The sequence below is a fragment of the Bombus huntii genome, chromosome 7 (assembly GCF_024542735.1).
Source record: "Bombus huntii isolate Logan2020A chromosome 7, iyBomHunt1.1, whole genome shotgun sequence".
NCBI classification, from domain to species: Eukaryota; Metazoa; Arthropoda; class Insecta; order Hymenoptera; family Apidae; genus Bombus; species Bombus huntii.
Genome location: NC_066244.1, coordinates 16192676 through 16212696, shown reverse-complemented (window position 1 = coordinate 16212696; position 20021 = coordinate 16192676). Strand labels below are relative to the sequence as shown.

Below are 20021 nucleotides of genomic sequence, written 5' to 3'. Positions count from 1 at the left end.
AAATACACTTCCTGCAATAACACTCATACTCTTATTTCGCACTTGATTACGAAATTTTCAAGACTTTAGTTTACGATTTCATACACGATATATTCCATATATTTACATTCATCAAAGTGTTGCAAATGTGACAAATTTGAAACGTAGTAAAATTAATCTCAAAAGCATTTTTTCAATAATTTTTTTAATAAAAACAACAATAAGAAATTGTTGAATGACTGCCCCAATTTATTTCCTACTAAATATATATTAATAAATATTTGTGTACGTTAACTAAATTCTACTTACTGTTAGCCAAATACCATTAACCGCGTACGTTATTTATGATAGAATTTTCCTCTGGCATTGCAAACGAAAATCATATCCAAACCATACTAAATCGAGCTACAGGAGATAAAATCCGAAACTCATTGAAAGATTGAAATTTGCGTAATATATCAGGACAAATCGAATTAACGTGTTTCTTAATCTTGTGTTCAGAATAACATGAAAAGTGGACGTTTCTTAATGCAGGGTAGGAACAAAAGCATGATCAGAGCGCATTGTGAGCATAATCGAGCACAAGCCACGAACAGTTCACGTGGGTGGAGTTGGTTCTCCCTTCGTATCGGCTGTTGTCGGCTGTAATTGTAAAAACGCAAAACTCATTGCAATCTGGTATCGGTCATGGCCGATCGCTTTTACCAGCTGGCTACTATTCAGACTCGATGGAACGTTGTATAACATAGGAGAGAGCATGTATACGAAACTTTTACTTTGTTAGAGAATAATGGATACAAGAGTGGCATAGATCAGAAATTGCTATTAGATATTCTGTACAATATTCGACAAAATAATGAAAAATTTCATTTGTTGTATAATCATCAGAATAGAGAATTTATGAAGAATTTTAATGTACAGAAATAGGCAAAATGTACGTGATACGTGATACATCTAAAGTATCTATCTAAACCAAAGTAATTTCTATATGATGAAAGAAATCTCTGGTTAGGTCTTTTTTTGGTTGTGTTCATAAAAATACAAGTTTGCATAAATGCATATTAATGCAGATTAATAATCATACGTCAATCAAGTTTAATTCAAATTTTGGTTTCTATAATCAATATTATCCATCAAAGGTTATCATGGCATGAATCAAAAACAAAATTGATATTCGTGTATTTATGCCATCACGAAAATTGTTACAGAAGTGTATCTATTTAAATAAAGGTTTATTCGTAAAACACATTGATTAATAAATCATCAATTCAATAGTCATTAGAACTAACTGTAGGATTTAATATTTGATCCATTAGCGCAAACTTTCACATTGATCATGTTGAATATTCTTATTTCAATATTAACAAAATGCAACATCTAATTTCAGTTACTAATACTCGACATTTAAATCCGATAATACTAATGTTTACTTTTTTCCCTTTCATTTAATTCCAACAAATCATTCGTCTTCCTAATACACACAATCATGAATCGAAATTTGTTTCCAGATGGTTCATTACGTGTCAGCGTCGGCACTGACGTCGCAAGCTCGACAGACACCTCCGAATTCGCGAAACAGTCCGGATCTCTTCGGTCAGCTCTTGCGAAAAGCCGGAGGCATGGGCGACATCAGGGACTGTCCGGTGAGTAATTTCGATTTTCACTTAAAAGTCGACTTTCTTCCTATATCCGCGTTTTTACAATTTTATGAATCATTTTCTCTCGAACGATTCACAAGTTTGCACCTTAAAACAGTTCCGGTGACTCGCGTTTGATTCATCCGTCTGACGAGATCAGGTACACTCTCCTTTGGCCTTTCTTGGAAATAATATGCCGCGGACTTTCTCTTTGAAGTGGAACGATAACTATCGTTCGAGCGCCGTGGGCTATTTGGTCGGTCGTATGGAGAAGCTGCGGATTCAGATGGAATCCGATGCTACCGAGAAACTCTGTCATTTACAGGGATTTTTACGACAAAGCAATTAACAAATACTATGGGTCATGGTTAATAATTATAGGACGAACGATTTAAAAATTAGATCAATTAATTGTTCACTTTTATAATTGCTGTTGAGTAATAGTTACTGCAGTTCTTCTGCTTTGTGGTGGATTAAGATATCGTTAAATAATATTATAATTAATATTATGACACACTGCCTGTTTTGATATTTATGTATTTATTAATCAAATCAACTACCGCGTTGGAGCACTCATAAATTAATTATCAAGTTATTTATTAGCGAATTTTGTATTTATTAACTAACCGTATCGATCTAGAATTTGATAGTTATTCCTTTTAAAACTTTAATATTGACCAAACAAAATGTAGAATTTCAATCAAAAAGAGTTTCATTTTGAAAACTATAAAAGCGCGTAAATTACTTTCAACCAGGATATTGTAATAATATGTCATTTTAATTTTTTACCATCCAATGACAAATGAGGATTGTAATTACAAACAGAATTATGAAACATTTTATTTTCTATTTGTAGAGCTCCTGCGGTGCGAAAATCCAAATCTGTCGGACCCTGATGAACCGACCGGAAATCGTTTCCGTCGGAGTTGTATGGGATAGCGAACGGCCGTCGTTGGAGCATATCATGGACGTTTTCGCAACCGTGGGAACGTCCCTCAGATTGAGCGATGTTTTCCACAGTGTAGTGGACTCTCGATGGGGTGCCTCGACCGTGCACAATCTCGTTGGAGTCGTCACATATTACGGGAAACACTACTCCACCTTCTTTTTTCACACTAAACTGAAGGTTAATAATAGTATAGATTGCACGATACACTCTCTTCATTATGCAAATGGATCAACTTAATTCTCGTTTACGGAGGAACTAATTTTTGATGCCGTACATATAAAGTGATTTTGCAATTTAAATAGAGCATAATTATCAGAATTAACGTGTGCTTTTTAACGAAACATGAAACGATTAGTATTAGTAGCGTTGATATTGATACATATGAAATGTGTATATAATGTTAATTTTCGAACGAAGGTACAGATAAGTAATGTCATTTCTTAGCGATTTCTTCGATCAATAACAAAAACTTGGTCATTTTGCCTCAGGTATGGATTTACTTTGACGACGCAACCGTCAAAGAAATTGGACCACGGTGGGAACAGGTGGTAGAAAAGTGCAGAAGAGGCAGATATCAGCCGTTGCTTTTGCTGTACGCAACTCCTGGAGGAACTCCGGTGAATACAGAGAATGCCCCGAAAACCGTGACGCCTTTTCCGAACGGAAATGGACTGAAGACACCCCCGAAGAATAATGTTCGACGATCGATCACGCCCAGCCCGGAAAAACCATCGATCAACAGTACCGCCAGACGTGCCATCACACCAAATCCTGATAGTCCTCCTCACCCTTACACGCAACGCAGGATTTATAGTGATTATCAGAATCTGACAGACATTCAGAACAACATCTTTGGAAATCAGGTAACTTTTCTACTTTGATATACGATATCGATCGCTATATTATTAATTATCCTTAATTAGAGATGGATAGTCTATTTATTAAATTACAGTGTTGTAGAAAAATGGTGTAATATATTTATCTTATTCAATAATTTTGACCAACGGAAAGATTTTGATAAAGCCTCCTTTTTTTTAGAATTGGAAGTATATAGATATTTAAATGTTGGAATATTTGGAATATTTTTATTGCATTATGATACTCGAATGACGGTCTAAAGTCGAATGATCTACAGTCAAAGACTAAATGTTGGATCGAGATTATTTAATGAATCATTTGCATGTTAAATGATTGGGATGAAGGAGTTGAGAAGAATCCTTAATTTGAGAACACTACAAATACAAATAAATTTTATAATAGAATCTGTATGCTTCCAGATATTAAAAGGAACGATTGTATGAACTCGTACAAATAAGATATTCTTACTTTTGCAATAAAATTTTGACTCTATTCCAAAATATATTAAAACGTAAAAGATATTAATTGTATTTTCGCGATATAAAAAGAATATATTTCTATTTTCTGTTGAAGGGTGTTGATACCGTCGATGGAGAGGCGGAATCCAAGTATATCAGTCGACGTGCCGTGGAAAACGTGATGCAACAGCAGAAGAAACAGCAAATGCAGCTGACACGTAGTCTAAGCGCAGGATCGACACCACAGGATGCTATCAGTATTCCTGACCACTTGAACGTACCACGGAGGCGAGATTCTGGAAACTGGTCTGGTGACCGGAACAGCGCTTCCTCGAGTTCCTCCACCACGATGGATAATCCGTATTTGTACATCGTCAATAAAATGCAGAGGAACTCGGGTGTGCCAAAAAGCCCGACCAGCAAATCTGGAGAACTCTCAAGTAGTAGCAGTGGCCATTACGATGCTGGATACGACTCGTATTCTTTGTCGTCCACGGATAGCCTTCCGCTCCAACAAGGGCTGAAGCATAACCTGCAGGTGCGTGTTACTCTCAACAATATTGAAATAATATTAGTAGCAAATGCTATCTTCACTTTTGATTTAGTTTTTCATAAGAAATCTGTTCTTTCACATTGTATAATACTCTTTCTAAGATTACTCTGTACACTGTGGTAAAAGATTGCTAGGATATTTTTATTTAATAACTCGACTCGTAGAATTTTTTCACGTTTTCCTTTGTTTTCGAATTCCTATCTTTTTATTCTATCAAATTTATCTGATATTTTTCCAATACCGTAATATTATTAACGAAAGGGAACGTAGAGTTAAATCGATTTACTTAACATAGCTTGCCCAGATTCCGGAAGGCTACCAAGCTTCTTCAGGCGACGACTGCGAGCGCCTCTGCAAAGAAACTGATGCACTCTTGGACAAATCTCGAGCTGCTGAGGACGCGGGCGACCTCAGCACCGCGGTCGCTTTGTGCAGTGCAGCCAGCAGCAAAGCTAGAGCCGCCATGGATGCACCGTACAACAATCCTCACACTATCAGAACAGCAAGGATGAAGCACAATACTTGCGTGATGAGGACCAGGAGTCTCCACAGAAGAATGTTGCAGGAGCAAGCAACAGCGAATGGAGAAAAGGAAGGTGAGTCGTTTTATTTTGTGCATTTAGTTTTATTTCTGTTAAATATTTATAAGAACTAAACGGCAGACTGAATGAAAACTGATTTATCATCATTAACTTTTAAGAGAAAAATTCAAAGAAAAGTTTCTCGGCAGTGTAAGAAAGACCATTGATCCTAGGCTAGGATTAAAAAAATGATAGGATATTATATTTTATACAAAATCATCTAGAGAATTTATAAATCAATTTATAACATGGATAAATATATATGTTTCAGAAGGAGCACCAGAAGGCAGACATTCACGAGAGAACAGCAAATCTGGCCAACACTCTCGACAGAGTTCCAGGGACAAAGGAAATCATTCTCGACAAAACAGCCGAGAACTCCTAGTAAATCCTCCCTCTACAACTACCGACAAACCTGCCACAAAGAGCATCGAGATCTACGCCACGTTACCAAAAAAGAAGACCTTACGCAGCAAGGCAACAGCCGTGAATGTGATCGAGGATGAGGAGTACATGTTGTACGATCGACCAATGCAAAGGACAGGATTATTCAGTCGTACCAAACGTTGTGACGATGATAAGAAAGACAAGAAGCGAGCTCGAAGTGAAGAAAGAAACAAGAACGTCTCTAAAGACTTCTCCATTGCTCCCTCCCGTTCTTCTCCCTCGCCGAAAGGAGCTAAAGTGGAAAAATCTAAAGAAAATGACACGATTGCCAATAATGTACGAAATTCTCAACCGAATAACGCCAATGGTGAACAAAAACAAGGCAAAAAGCAACACAAAATTAGAAGAAAATTATTGATGGGTGGGTTGATCAAGAGGAAGAATAGGAGCATGCCAGATTTACGAGAAGGCCAGGATGGACAAGCAAATGCCAGCGTGGAGGGTACCTCCAACACTTTACCGAAGCAGTCAGTGGACGATTCAAGCGTTGGTTTAAAGGGCAACGAGGTGTGCCAATCTCTAAGCGGCTATTTATCAGAAGGACACCTAGAGTTTACTGGAAATAGTAATGGTAGCCCAGGCAGTACTAGTAATCCAAATTTGGAGAGAAGTCGTCTAATGAGGAAGAGCTTCCACGGCAGCGCCGGCAAAGTGTTACACGTAGCGAAGGTTCCTCCGCCTCCTCCGCTCAGGACCACTTCTCAACTTAGCAAGTCTAAGTGTTCGGGCGAAGTGCACAACGAGCAGCAATCTGAAAAATCGGTCTATCCAACATCAGAAAGTCAATGTACTTCTAATCCACCTCAAGATCAGAATGGAACATATTGGAATCATGTAAACGCGACAAATTCAGCTGGTGGAGCTAATAGAACGTCTAATTACGCCGATTACTCGTCCGAGTCTCATTCTCTTCCATTCTTACCCTCTTATAGTATAGAACAAAATAGCGCGAATGTACCAACGTCCTGTCCGTCGAATTATAACAGCAAACCTAGAATTCAGGATGACGTGGTACAGTATGCTAATGGAATCTTGTATGAACCCACGTTTGTGGTTACCAGAGCGGATGTGCACAATGAACAGAGTCCTGTAAAACAGCAAAATCAAGTGGATTCTCTGCCTCCATATCCTGAAAGTGGAAATGTTTCTCATTCGAGACAACCCAGCGAAGACTTTCCCCCTCCGCCATATCCTTCTATTCATTCTGTATCTCATTCGAGACAAGCTAGCGAGGACTTTCCACCACCGCCACCTCCTATTGATGAAAGCTCTAACCATGTTCATGATCAACAACAGTATCAGGAACAGTATCAACATCAGTATCAGCAACAACAATATCAGCAGTATCAACAACACCAGCACCAGCAACAGATCGTACATATGCAGCAGCGTCAACAGCAGCTGGATAATCAGCATATTAGTAGCTTATTGTCCCAGTTGCAGATGAAAAGGGATCAAATTTTAGCCTGTGAAGCTTCAAGAGAGGAAAAGAGATCCGAAGAACAGGAGGAAGAAGAGAAATCGTCTGGAGAGACTTGGTTACGTGAATTGCAGGCAAAACAGGCAGAGAGGAGGATGAAGAAGCAGGGTCCTCTTGAACAAGATATTCCAAAAGTTAGATCGTCTGCTCCAACAATTTCAGGACCAACGATCGCCAGGAGAACGAGCGATTTGATGATGAATAGTCTTGGCCAAAGTTACGATCAGTCCAGTCGGGATGTGCCCGATTGTCCAAGGGTCGTTTCTTCTGTTAAAGACATGGCTGCTAGATTCGAGCAAATTAAGTTGCAACCAGTGCCTAAAACAGAACCAGACCAGAAAATTCTAATGAAGCAAAATGTGAACTGTGTTTCTCCTTCTCCACTATTAGATGCTCCTCAGGATGTACAAGTGGAAGAATCGAGGCCAATGAAGCTATCTACAGAAAATCTGGCGAACTTTACTAAAACTGACAATTCCTCGAGTCAGTCGATCATGAATTCGAGCTTCGAATCTAGTTCCAGTCAGAACAGTTTTATTTCCACTACAGCCCCGAATAATCCCATGCAAATACAGCAGAGCGGATTAAATCAAGCAATCATGTCGATGTCTCTTACGCTGCCACACGAAAACGGCTTGCCTATTGATTATCCAGAGGATGATATCAGCGAAGTTGCTATGCAGAATACCATACAGAATACGACGATTCTACCAAGTGAGGACGATATCGCGCCGAGGAAAGTGAAACGACGAATAGGAAAAAAGAAGAGCGTATCGTTCTGTGACCAAGTCGTTCTCGTTGCAACTGCAGAGGACGACGAGAAAGATTCTTATATACCTAATCCGATTCTGGAAAGGGTTCTTCGATCAGCGATGAACAAGCCAGAAACTGCTCAAGTCCTTCGAGAGATTAGAAGTCTTCAGGAAGCGGAGATGAATAGAGAGAATTGCACTGCCACCAAATTCCAACAGCAGACGCTGCCATTGAAAAGCGAAGCGGACAGTGTTCCTGCAACTCCGTATCAAGATCAGTTGAGAAGCGTGAACCCTATACCTATACCAGACACGATTAAACCTACTTTTGGAAGGCAAAATTCAAACGAGTCGGTGGGATCATTGTCAGACAAGAAATTATGTAGTTCTTATGGTAATGAAGGGCAGGATGTTGTCAGGGATACCTACTCAGGACTTCCCAATGTATCCAAACCACCTACATCGTATTCTCCGCAACTCCAGCAACAGATAAGATACTCTCAGAATGGATACATGCCATATTTGCAGTCTCAGTCAACGTATCCCCAAGCACAGACGTCTCATCCAAGAAACCAAGGCATTCCTCTGTCTCAAACCCAGAAACCAGCCAGTCCTTACCCCACTCAAATTCAGTATGTACAGAACAACGTGCAGCAACAAAAAGGAATGTCCCAAAAGAGCAGCTATCAGACTTATTACCAGTTAGAACAACAACATAATCAGATGAACAAGCAGATGTCTCAGCAACAGCAACCTAACATAAACCAGAGGATTACGAATCACAATGCAAGTCCCATAACTGTTCAGCATTCGCAGCAGCAATTTGTATATCCACCAACTCAATCTCCAAGCCCTTATCAGAACCAATACAGCCACAGTTCCTATCAAGGCTATCCCTACCAATCTGTTCCTCAGCAGAATAGAATAAACCAACCTCTTCCACAGTATCAACCACCACCCAATCCTCCAACTTCCTATCAACAACAACAGAGCATGCAGAATTATCAACAAAGACACGATAATTATCAGAGAGCACCGCAGAAGGCCGATCAACAAAATATTTTGGCACCAAATCAAACGTATCCTAATGCATTGCAAAATGGCCAGATTCAGTCGAATATGAAGTATCCCACGTACCAGCATCCCCCTGTGTCTAAACAGAGCAAACAAATGCATTTTGTACCTACGTCAAAGGGTAACCCAACAGTGACACAATCTACGTCTCCGTTACAAAAGCCTACGGTTGGTGGCACTGCAAGAACCGCACCGTGTCATCTCTGCCGGAAGAAACAGGTGTCTGAACCTGCTATTTACTGTTCAGACTGCGACTTTTACATGTCTCGTTTCCGGCCAAAAAATTGAGGTCTCTATCATACATGTTAATAGACAACATATTAATGAATCGACGAGTCGATTTGGTAGCATGTTCTTTCTAGGAGATGTATAGACGAACTACAATTAACGCGTAGGATAGTACTGTCTAAGCTAAACTTCTTTTTTGGTATGTTAATGATATAATAGGGGTGAAACGCGCCCTTCCATTTTTGTACAAAGTTAAGTTAGTCGTAGACTTGATGTAATGGAAGACCTTCATCGTGCAGCTACTAACTAGATGTATTCATGTACCACTGACCGTGTACTTAGCGACGTTTGTAATTTATAGTGAATCATATATGTAGAAGGAGACATGGTCTCATATATGTATCAGTCGTGTTCTTATGTAACATCATTTCGTGGTTTGTACGTTAGGCTAACGTAGCAGATATGTTTCTCAAATCTTGTATCATTTGTATTCCTCGTGATTCTGTTGTACATAGATTATTTCTATGTAGTCTTTAAGTTTCTTGTAAAAAATGTCGATGTAACTCTCTTAGGGTTAGCTTTACGAGGAAGCGTTTCTGTTTTTCACGCATACGCATGTATGAAAACGCTGCGATTGTATTTTCGTTCGGGAGACAGTTTGTCAGAATTGTGATACTAGCCATGCTACATAGAGTCTTATCGTTAAACATTTAGGAACCGTATCACGACGAAACGATACGGATAGTCGCACAAAATCGTGAGAAATAGAGGAAGCGTGGAGGGAACATGATCTCTGATGAAAGCGTGAAGTTTATATTTTATGTTGATAGGTGTTGATGTTATATATAATTATTGTGTACTTAACGGTTACGTTGTATTGTAACGGTTGTCTATGTGTACTAGATCGATGTACAAATCCACACACCCCCTTCCCTCGATTTTATACGTTTTGTATAAGTATTTTGTTTTAAAAATACTTGATTTCCTCCCGAATGACATTGAATAAAGCGCTGTCGAAATATTTCAACACGTGTTTCACAATCGGATTCATTTGACACCTGAATAGCCAGTATTACTAGAAAAATGTGACGATGGAACAGAAAAGGATATTTTAAATATTTATTTATGAAAATGGGAAAAATTTTAAAAGGAAAAATCTGCAAAGTTGAAAAAATAAACGAAGATGAGCAATTTTTTGCATTTGATATATTTTCATGTCAACTTTCAGCAATCATTTTTCACTAATATTATCAGCAACGATAACCATTTAGATCTAGTGAAGACTTTCTGGATATTCTAGATTTTTAAAAATATCTACAAAATTTTTGTTATTCTTCAAAGTCTCTAGAAAATTCCACTGATAGGAGAAGATTTTTAAAATCTTTTTGCGTTAAAACAACATTCACTTTATTGCTTATAAATAGTAAAATAATGAAAAGGATACCTTTACTTTGTATTGCAAACCAACGTTAAAAAATAACATGTCATTTGAATCCATACTTTGTACAAATTCTACAAGTGCTTCACAATTAGTCCCACAAGTTGCACTTGTGTTGTCGATTCATGGAACTGTTTTGTGGGCAATTGAAGACTTCGGAGAACGCGGCCATATTCGACAGGGCTCCTACGACGCGATATTTGGCAGGACTGTGTTTGTCGAATTCTATATGTTCGTCATATCCTGACTTCGTCGTGGAACACCAGTACTGTAAAGTGAAATTGTGTTAATTAGTCGCCAAACATTTATGTGGTATTTCTTGAGAGACAAAATTAAAATTCAACAATAGAGAGACGACAAAACATTGTTTTATGATATTTGGCTAAAACTTTGTTTTTAACCGACTGTTGACACTTAAAATATTCTTATGAAACAGTAAAAATTTTCATACTCGATACTTCAACGAATCTGATTCCTGATTCTATTCTCTAACTCTCATCTCTCTTTTCCATCTTCCCACTCACTATCCTATCTTTCTCTTTTTGTCTCTCTCTCCTTCCTCCATCTCTCTCTCTCTTCATCTCTCTCCTTTTCCCATCTTTTCCTCTCTTCCTCCCTCTCCTTATTCCACCTTTCCCTGTCCTCTTCTTGTTCCTTTTCCCATCTTTCTCTCTCCTCTTCCCTATCCCCCCTCAACTCCTCTACTAGCTTTACTATCACCTCCAACCGTCTCTTTATTTTCTCCGTCCTCTCGGCCCATGCTTCTTTGCCTCTCTCTATCTCTACTGCATCCTTCTCTGTCACGCTGTACCTTTCCAACGTGTTTCTGCGTTCCTCCTCCTCTCCCGTCTTGTCCGTTATCCTCGGCCTGCTTCTTGTCGCCATTTGTCTTCTTCTTATCCAATTACCTTTTATACTTTCGTCCACCTAACCTCTTCTTTCCTAACTTTCTGTTCCACACTTTCTCCTGTCTTCTTTGTCACTTTTTTATACTTTTTATACCCTCTCTTCGTGCTTTCACACTTTTCTTTCCTTTCTTCTTTCCCCTTTATCTTCCTTTTCCTTTTTTCCCCTCCAATTTTCACTTTTTCACCGGAATCCAAACCGGAAGTCCGAATCTGACTTAATTACTGTAGTAAATTTTCCATATTGGAAATTAGGTAATTTTTTATTCCAACAGACCAAAGCCTGTTTCTTTCGCCAACAATTTCCAATATGTATATTTTTAATAATTAAAAATCCTACAGGTGTCAATATTCGACGAATTTAATGGACGTATTATGTATAATATATACAGTAACTCACATTTGCCAAAGATAAGAAGAAAAGTTTGTCGTTGGAAATATTTTCAAAGCCTGGTAATTTGCTCTGAATTTTCTCCTTCTCTACTTTCTTATACGCCGAGTACGCAATTCGCACACCAATTGAATCCGCTATGTCTTCATTGTTGGTGTTAGTTCCATTTAACTAAATCCAATTATACTTTATTAGTATATAGTTTCTTTTACTCAAACGAGAATAAAAAGCAATCAGAATATTGCATGTATTTTACAGACTGTCATAGGAACAATAAAAATCTTCAAAGTAATTGCGTAATTTGCGTAGTTACGCAGTGTATGAGGTAAGTAATTTTCCACCAAACAATTCAGATTATTTTAGTTAATCAAAAGCTTTCAAAACTATGTGTTGACGAAAGAATTTACCTTAATGTCCTCCTTAGTATCATTTGAGATATGCAGGATATAGTTAGAATATTGATCGACAAAGCACTTCGCTCTTTTGTCGTATTCTTTTGACGCGTTATGAGATTTCCATGGAATTTTCTCGCCGTCTTTATCAAACTCTATTCCTAATTAAAATAATATGTAGTAGATATAGTTGTGAATATAATAATGCAATTAATTTAGATAATTTTAGATAATTTTAATTTCTACCTGTTCTATCGAAACTATGGCCTAATTCATGTCCAAATATAAATCCGCGACCATAATTGACAGCGCTGATAATTCATACATTTATTAATAAATTAATTTAAACAGAATTTAACTTAGTTATATAAATCGATATATAATTAATATGATTTAAATGTAATTAAATTTAAATACATTACCGCGATAAATTTAAATTACAAATAATGTGGAGCTTACTCTGGTAAATGTGGAGTGAAATAAGGATCTTGCAGTTGAGTCGCTAATAGAACTAAAAAATTAATATTCAACAAGAAAATTCTAATTTCTCTTCGGTAAAGCTTAGTTCGTTAGTAAAAGGATATGAAAAATAGATATTTTATTTTTATAACACTCACAAATTGTATTGGTTTCTGGATTATAATATGCATTATATGACGTAGGATAATCCACCCAACTGAAAAATGATACAATCAAGAGTAAATACAAAATTATAAGCATTTTCCAAATAATTAAAACTCTATGGAAAAAACTCACTGGCTTTTCTTAACAACCTGCCTTAGTATTCCCACATTTTGTGATTTCTTTTTTAATACGTTTAAGATATTTTGAAAGTAATCCGAACCAATGGAAAGCTGAGAACAATTTATAGAATAATTACATGTGTGTTATGTGTGCGCAAATAGTTTGCGTTTTCCTACAACTTTAAATATTTTCAAAGAGATACCCCATCGTAATATCGAGTAACTGCATCATCGTTCTTGTACCACTCTGGATATCCAATTTCTATCCCATAATCATTTGTCTTTTGCAACATGTCCAATTTTATAGAACTTGGGAGCCAATGTGTTTGTTCTAGGTGGTTTCTTAATTCTTCCTTCATGTTTTTAACCATTTTCGTTACCTTCGAAAAATATAGTAAAATAACAATAATTTCTAGGTCTGTGGTATTCGTTATTTTTGTGTTACTCAGAGATGTAAATCAGATTTTACCTCATGAATAACGTCGTCTGGCATATATCTTTTAACGAACATGTAGGAAATTGCGGTCTTCATTTCCAAATCGTTCAAACAAGTTTTCCATCTGAAAATTGACGAAATACAATATCTTTCAATCGCTAGAATCTATTCAAGTTTTTACATAAACATTTCATATATTTGCACAGCAGAATTATTAGAATATCGATTAATAAAAAGTTTGGGGCTGCTACTTTGTAAGGAAGATTAAAAAACAAAATTAGAAACTGAAAAAGATGATTAATATCATTAAATGAAGTTTTTATCTTTAATATATAATTATTTTATTTTCATTGAAGTTCCTGTTCAAATAATATTTCTCAAATAATAATTTATTTACGAAATGATACAAAATAAATAATTTGGAAACGATACATGATAAGTGAAAAATCCGATTATTATCAATTCGGATAATTATACCATCGTTAAATTCAAATTATCAGAATTCTAAAAAGTTCGAAAACACTTCAATATTCGTTTATCCACATGATATAACATCATAGAAAAGTAAAACGACTAAAGAATATACCGAGGGGTAGTGTCGGTAAAGTTGTCTGATGTGGCAAGCCTTATGTTCCTCATCTCTTGCGTGGTATATAACATGAATTTTTTCACCATATTCCATTGAACGTAGTTTACTATAAACAAAGGAAATGATAAACGTAAAAAGTGACATTTCGAGAGATCACGTGTCCAAAGGAAATCTTAAGTTATCAAGTAATTGCAGTGTGATTATAAAAACGAACAACATTTTAAATTACCACGTATTGGTATAAAGTTTCTGTAGTTACCTATCGTACGTTGAGATGTGTTTCCAAGTAAGGTGGCCAGTTGGTGCAGGAATTTGGGATTGTACACTAAAATGGGTTCAGATGAGTTTACGTGAATGTTCGCTTCATTGCATATATGTTGTATTATTTCCAAAAAGTCTATCTGCAAATATTTTATACCAGATTGTTATCCGATATCATTTATTGCGGATTTTAATTGCGATTATCAATTATCAATGTTTGTAGCTGAATACAATTACAACTGAAGAATGGTTATTGATATGCGGGAAACGAGTAGTATAGTTGAAATTAACCCTTAACGCTCCGACTTTTAATTGTGAATATCAACCGGTAACTCTAACTTATTCTCATCATACTTCGACTTGCAAGTTTTTAAGTATCAGATTTTAAAGAGTAAAGCGCCGCACATCGGTGGTGCTTGAGAGGCACACTTGGAATAGAGCGCCGCACATCGGTGATGCTTGGGAGGTACACTTGGAGTAAAGCGCCGCACATCGGTGGTGTTTGAGAGGTACACTTGGAGCGTTAAGGGTTAAAACAAAATAATAGTTACGTTATCTAAAGAAGTATGTCAGTGCAACATTGATGATTTAGAAAATGACACTTGACTTTAACACTAAATAGAGCAGAAAGGATTAGGAGGTGACGGCTTTAGAAACCTATTGTTTTTACTTACATAGGATAATAACTTATATAAAAATTACTTAATACAAAAGACTTAAAAAGAATTTCGTATTATTGTTGAAATGTTTTCGGAAATTCTCATTTTGTAATTCGAAAGCCTGTTTAATTTCAATTACTTTTCGTTATAAATTTAACTTAAATGATATCACAAAAAAAAATAACAATTTTACCTTCGTCGAAGATGCAGTAATATTAAAATTATTATAATACTTTTGCAATTCTTCGATCGTCATTCTTTTGTTATTATTGAAATACTCGCTGTCTAGCTGTTTAACTGTAATCTATAAAAACAGAATAGGTATATTCTTTGTTATTATTATTATTATACCTTATTCTTCTTGTACTTATTTCAAACTATAAAATTATTTATATAGCTCCTCCAAGTGAAAAAGATAATTACTTCTGTAAGTAGAAGTTCAAAGTGAACCATTTCTACTACATCGGAAGTTAATTGATTTTCATCTAGAGTGTAACCACTTTGTCTTGCAGAAGTGTTAGCTATGTATGTTATATCAGCCATGTATGCTTCGATAGGATCCCTCCTTTTGGAGGGAGGATTATCGATAACTGGATCTATCTGCAATACAAAGTTTCTTGGTAAATATTAATTCCAAGTATTCTTATGAATTTTGATTTGGAAAGTTTTATAAATAATTTTCGTTTATAATAGTTCTTTAATTATGATGATTTCTTCAGACATTAATTAAATCTTATCTAAAAAAGAAAAAGATATTTAATATTTAAAAGAAAACTTTAATATACGATTGAAACGCAAAATATCACATATCAACGAGTCTTTCGTATTTTCTTCAAGCTTAAGAGACTTTCTACAACTGGAAAAATGCTATTGCTTCGAAAATGATCTAAAGAATGTGCTATAAAATGCAAGTAATTATATTCATATCTTGCCCTCAATATGTAGCGTTTTCTATTATTCGGATCAATGTCATATCCAACAGAATAGAAAGCTTCGCATTCCATTGATGATATATATTCCTTATCAATTTTTTGCCACGGCATTTCATCCCATTCGTTTATTGGCATCGCCATTGGCCATCCTCCAGTACGATTCAGGATCCCTTGAATTGGCTCAAAGCCTCTTTTCTCAACTGCATCTACCAGGATATTTTCAGAAAAACTTTCCTTATATTTTGAAGGCGGAAGCTACTATTTTCACTTATTTACTTTTACTTTGCTATTATATGCAATACGATACCATAATGTTCATAATTATTCAAATTTGTAGTTCAATGAATTAGTTATTCCTTGTGTTAAAGCAATTATATTTCCCGGAGGGAATGCTAAAAAATCCTTCAGAATTCTGCTATCGTAAAAAATCCAAGCATTAGAAAAACGATTATTTATTCGAAGTTTATTTATTGATTGTTAATTAGAATTTTTTTACGCATCTTTGTTTCTTTGCAATTTTTATACCTTGAAGATATTCGAATTTTCCGAATATTTTAACTATTTCGTCGAATTTATTTATGACGAAGCAAATTTTGAAATCAACAAGGATACTATTTGTATAAATACGTTATGAATTCTTTCGAATAATTATGCACATGCTAAGGAAAATTTTCAAACGAACAGCACTGCAATTTTCCTACCTACGTTCATGCAGGAACGATATAATTCTTTAACCATTCTAACAGGCGGGATATCGGTAGAACTGATGTGTTCCTCAAGGAGTTCTTCAAAGAGAAAATTTAAAAATATATGAATATGCGCATTATGAAACAAAGCAGTAGATTGAAACAATAGCGAAGCAATCATATTTTCTCCATCTGCTTTTTCTAACATTAAAATAAGTCGAGAAAATATTTTCTTGCCTTTGATTCGTTTTTTGGATTTGTCGAAGACAATGTTATTGTCAGACCACGTGTCCCTGCCCTCTGGTACAGGATTGTTCTTGCCCCATGAGCCGCAAGCGTACTGGTAGAAGTTTTCGCAAGGATTCACGGTAGTATCTATGTTTTGCTGAATTCGCTTCGCTGTGTAATAAAAACGTAGGAAAAATAGAAACACGAACCGGAATATCGTTATCTTAAGTAGCAATCAATAAGCAAAATATAAATAAAATTTCACTATTCTCCATTATTATTCGTGTTCGAGTTTTTATTAATTACTTAATGACATTTGATTCCCAAACGTTGCAACTGTAAATTTATCACAGAATTTTATGAAATCAATAAGACGATTTTAATTAGGAGAACTTTCATTAAATTGAAAACAAAGAAAAAATGTATTTTAAATATTAGTTTTATGGAAGTGCAATAATTTAAAAGAAGAAATCGAACGAATTAACCAAAGGAATTACTCGGTCAAATTAAAGAAACAGTCAAGAAAGAAATGACCGTCAAAACACATTAACTTCCTTTAGCTATACGCCAACATACAGATGTCGTAAATAACAGAGAATTACAAGAAACCTTTGGAAAACGTGATATAAGATGATTTTTCACTCTTATAACGCCTTGCGCGTTCCTCGAGAGTATCTGCAGATTTAAAGATTTCTCGTTTTCTCTTTTCCTTGCGTTATCGTTCGATAACGTATCGACAGTAGAGAACACAGCTTGTTCACTTACATAATGTAACTCATTTATAAGAAAATTACAATTTATATAAATGTTATGTCTCGAAAGCACGAACGTACCGATCTCGTGGCAGTGCGCGGTCTCACAAATTTGTGGCTTTTGACTTTCATCCGGATCTGCTTTCGTGTCATTCATCGTATTCGCCGTTCTTCGGGTCCGAATGAACGACGACGAAGGAAGCAGTGGTATCGCAGTAACGACTGCCAAGTGACATCTGCAACAGATAAACAAGATAAACAATTTATAAACAATTCAGTATTAAATGATTGAAAAAGGATGCCGTGACAGAGTCTAGAAAAATATGTTTTGATGCGATTGATGATTACTGTCTGTTGCATGATCCGCTGATATTACTTTGCGATGCACTCCTATAATATTACAGTTCATTGTAGTAAAATATATAAATTATAGTATCAACAATTACAATTATCATAATTATAATATTATAGCTTCAAATTAGGTAGTTCCGACTGATGTTTCATTTCGATGAAACATAGTGATGGTACCTACGACTGATACTTGCTTTTTAAATGCAGACATTTCCGAACTATATTTCTATCGTTTGACCGACAAATAAACGAAGATGATTTATTTAGCTCGTACATAGCCACATAATTTTTTTTTTTGTAATTGTTGTTTAAAACGCGATTTGATTTGTAATTTCGTTAGGATGATAAATGAATTGTTCGTTTATTGCGCGCTTGCTTACTTACATTAGCCACAGGAGCTGCATGGTTTTCAAGAGTCCAAAACTCGCTAAAGCACTTTCTAAACTCCTAAACTCCTCTAAAGCTAAACTCCTTTTGAATTCGCAGACACCAATCACTATGCTAATTTATGAATTACGTTTCAGGAAATAAGACAGACAGCTATCGTTAGATATGTGAGAAATAACTTATTTCATGATTGTCACGGATTGATAATCGGATAATAAATAGGAATGATTCAACCGAATCAAATAGTTGTACATAAAATTTTAATTTATTGGATTATCATCGCCTCGTGCGATGAATCGTTCTGTTTCATATATGTTTAAGTACCTATTAATTATGACAGAGGGCTCCTTTATCATTTGTCACAATTTAGGATTTTTTTCTAAGATGAATCCTTATAACTCTAGAGTCACCTTATTTAAAACAGGGATTCTTTCCATTTCGTTTCAAAAATAGAGTAACTAGCTCATATAGTGCAAAGGCATAATTGAGTTAAAAATTGTTTGCATTTATTGGATTTCCACATTATTGTAAAATTCGCATAATTAAAGGTATGTAAAGATATTAAATGGAAAATTAGAAATCCCGAACTAAATATATTTTATTAAAAGTAAGCTTAATATTCCAGAATTATAACGTAATTAAAAGATATGTATATATTTCATGACACGAGTAAGCGTTAAAGTATTTGTTTATAATTGCAGTTACAAAAATTTATTGTACTTCTTTATGATTTGTTACTGGTCATACGTTATTCAGTAACAATTCAAAATAAAAGGTTACATTTAGTGTATGCTGGATCGGCTAAAAACTTTTTGCCAACCTATTCTACTTTCAAGTTTTAGTAGAATAAGGATATACTGCGGAAGCTGGCCTTTTCTTTCTATTTTACATAGAATAGAAAAACTTACATGTTTACGTTGTTGAAACAGACTGTCCCTGACATTATATCAATGACTTGTTTCTTATTCGCGATTTGCATATAATACAGAAGAAATGATATGTGCACTAGATTTTTCTTCTTAAACTTTTCCTCTGCTCAAATTTCAATTAATTGCCATACTATTTACATATTATTACCATATTTGATACACCAATGTATGTGCTACATTATTTTCAAGCATATAATTTGGAAAATGGGCTATTTTAAAAACGATTATTAGTATGAAATATTGATTAAAACATCTACTTATATACACGTGATCACTATCTTTTTATAATACGTAATTGAAATATTTTTAACTTTTAAAGACACGTAAATGCCAAAGGCACGAAGTGGAATTGAGCCATAGGATCATATATTTTATTTACAATAATTTCTCATCAACAATGCTGGCATTGTTGGCGGTAGTTAAATATGTAGGATGCACTACGCATGTAAAATCATATGCTCATATTGTTATATCTTTTTCCATATCAAAGTATGAGAAATTATAAGAAAATATCATTGAAGAATAGTGTCAATCATCAATCTTCGCATAATTTTTATTACTTTATTATCTGACTATTATTAATCTAAATTGGTGTTGAGATATATAATAATTGCATATAAAAAGTAGTCAAACGAAAGTTAAATATTATATAAAAGATGCAAAGTAAATTACGAAAAATATTAAACAATTAATTAATTATTATCTTTATTACAAGCCTCTTATCGTCATTTGTTATACTCAAAATTATCATCGAAAGGAAACACGCATTTTATCGACCGTGGAAGCGTGCGCGAAACCGTGTCGGTATTGTGCCGACCAATTGGGGCATCGATTTCACGTGGCTCGCGGCACGTAGTTGGCACATGTGTCGCGCCAGCTGATTGGCGCTTGGTCCTTGACGAAGTGTCAAGTTTGGCGAGCAGGTGGTGCTCGCGTGCCACCGCAT

At 35.5% G+C, this 20021-nt stretch overlaps 2 protein-coding genes across 4 annotated transcripts in view; one reads left to right on the top strand and one right to left on the bottom strand.

Annotated features, from left to right (window-relative positions):
• LOC126867873 (uncharacterized) overlaps window positions 1–10023 on the top strand; it is a 90302-nt gene extending 80279 nt beyond the window's left edge. For 2 of the 3 annotated variants that reach the window (XM_050622906.1, XM_050622909.1), the window contains 6 exons: window positions 1488–1622; window positions 2473–2742; window positions 3054–3428; window positions 3997–4419; window positions 4730–5030; window positions 5287–10023. In XM_050622906.1, the coding sequence (XP_050478863.1) occupies window positions 1488–1622; window positions 2473–2742; window positions 3054–3428; window positions 3997–4419; window positions 4730–5030; window positions 5287–9056 (5274 nt within the window). In that variant the 3' untranslated portion in view covers window positions 9057–10023. The remainder of the gene's footprint in view (window positions 1–1487; window positions 1623–2472; window positions 2743–3053; window positions 3429–3996; window positions 4420–4729; window positions 5031–5286) is intronic. The other variant, XM_050622908.1, reaches the window with a different exon arrangement.
• A 142-nt stretch (window positions 10024–10165) lies between these two features.
• LOC126867271 (membrane metallo-endopeptidase-like 1) lies at window positions 10166–18201 on the bottom strand. Its single transcript, XM_050621539.1, has 18 exons — window positions 18144–18201; window positions 17490–17644; window positions 16666–16827; window positions 16444–16527; window positions 15743–15948; window positions 15234–15410; window positions 15004–15114; window positions 14150–14291; window positions 13888–13996; window positions 13335–13425; window positions 13069–13245; window positions 12879–12976; window positions 12740–12798; window positions 12582–12633; window positions 12369–12433; window positions 12138–12283; window positions 11740–11901; window positions 10166–10702 (listed from the first exon to the last, which is right to left on the bottom strand). The coding sequence occupies exons 1-18, from the start codon at window positions 18161–18163 to the stop codon at window positions 10526–10528; spliced, it is 2193 nt and encodes a 730-aa protein (XP_050477496.1). The 5' UTR covers window positions 18164–18201; the 3' UTR covers window positions 10166–10525.
• Window positions 18202–20021: the final 1820 nt, after the last annotated feature.

Coding starts and splice junctions, on each gene's coding strand:
- LOC126867271 (XM_050621539.1), bottom strand. CDS start 18,163: ATGCAGCTCCTGTGGCTAAT. Junction 15,949..16,443: donor TCGTTCCTGCATGAACGTAG/GTAGGAAAATTG, acceptor ATATCCTGGTAG/ATGCAGTTGAGAAAAGAGGC. Junction 15,411..15,742: donor GAAAACGCTACATATTGAGG/GCAAGATATGAA, acceptor TTTGTATTGCAG/ATAGATCCAGTTATCGATAA.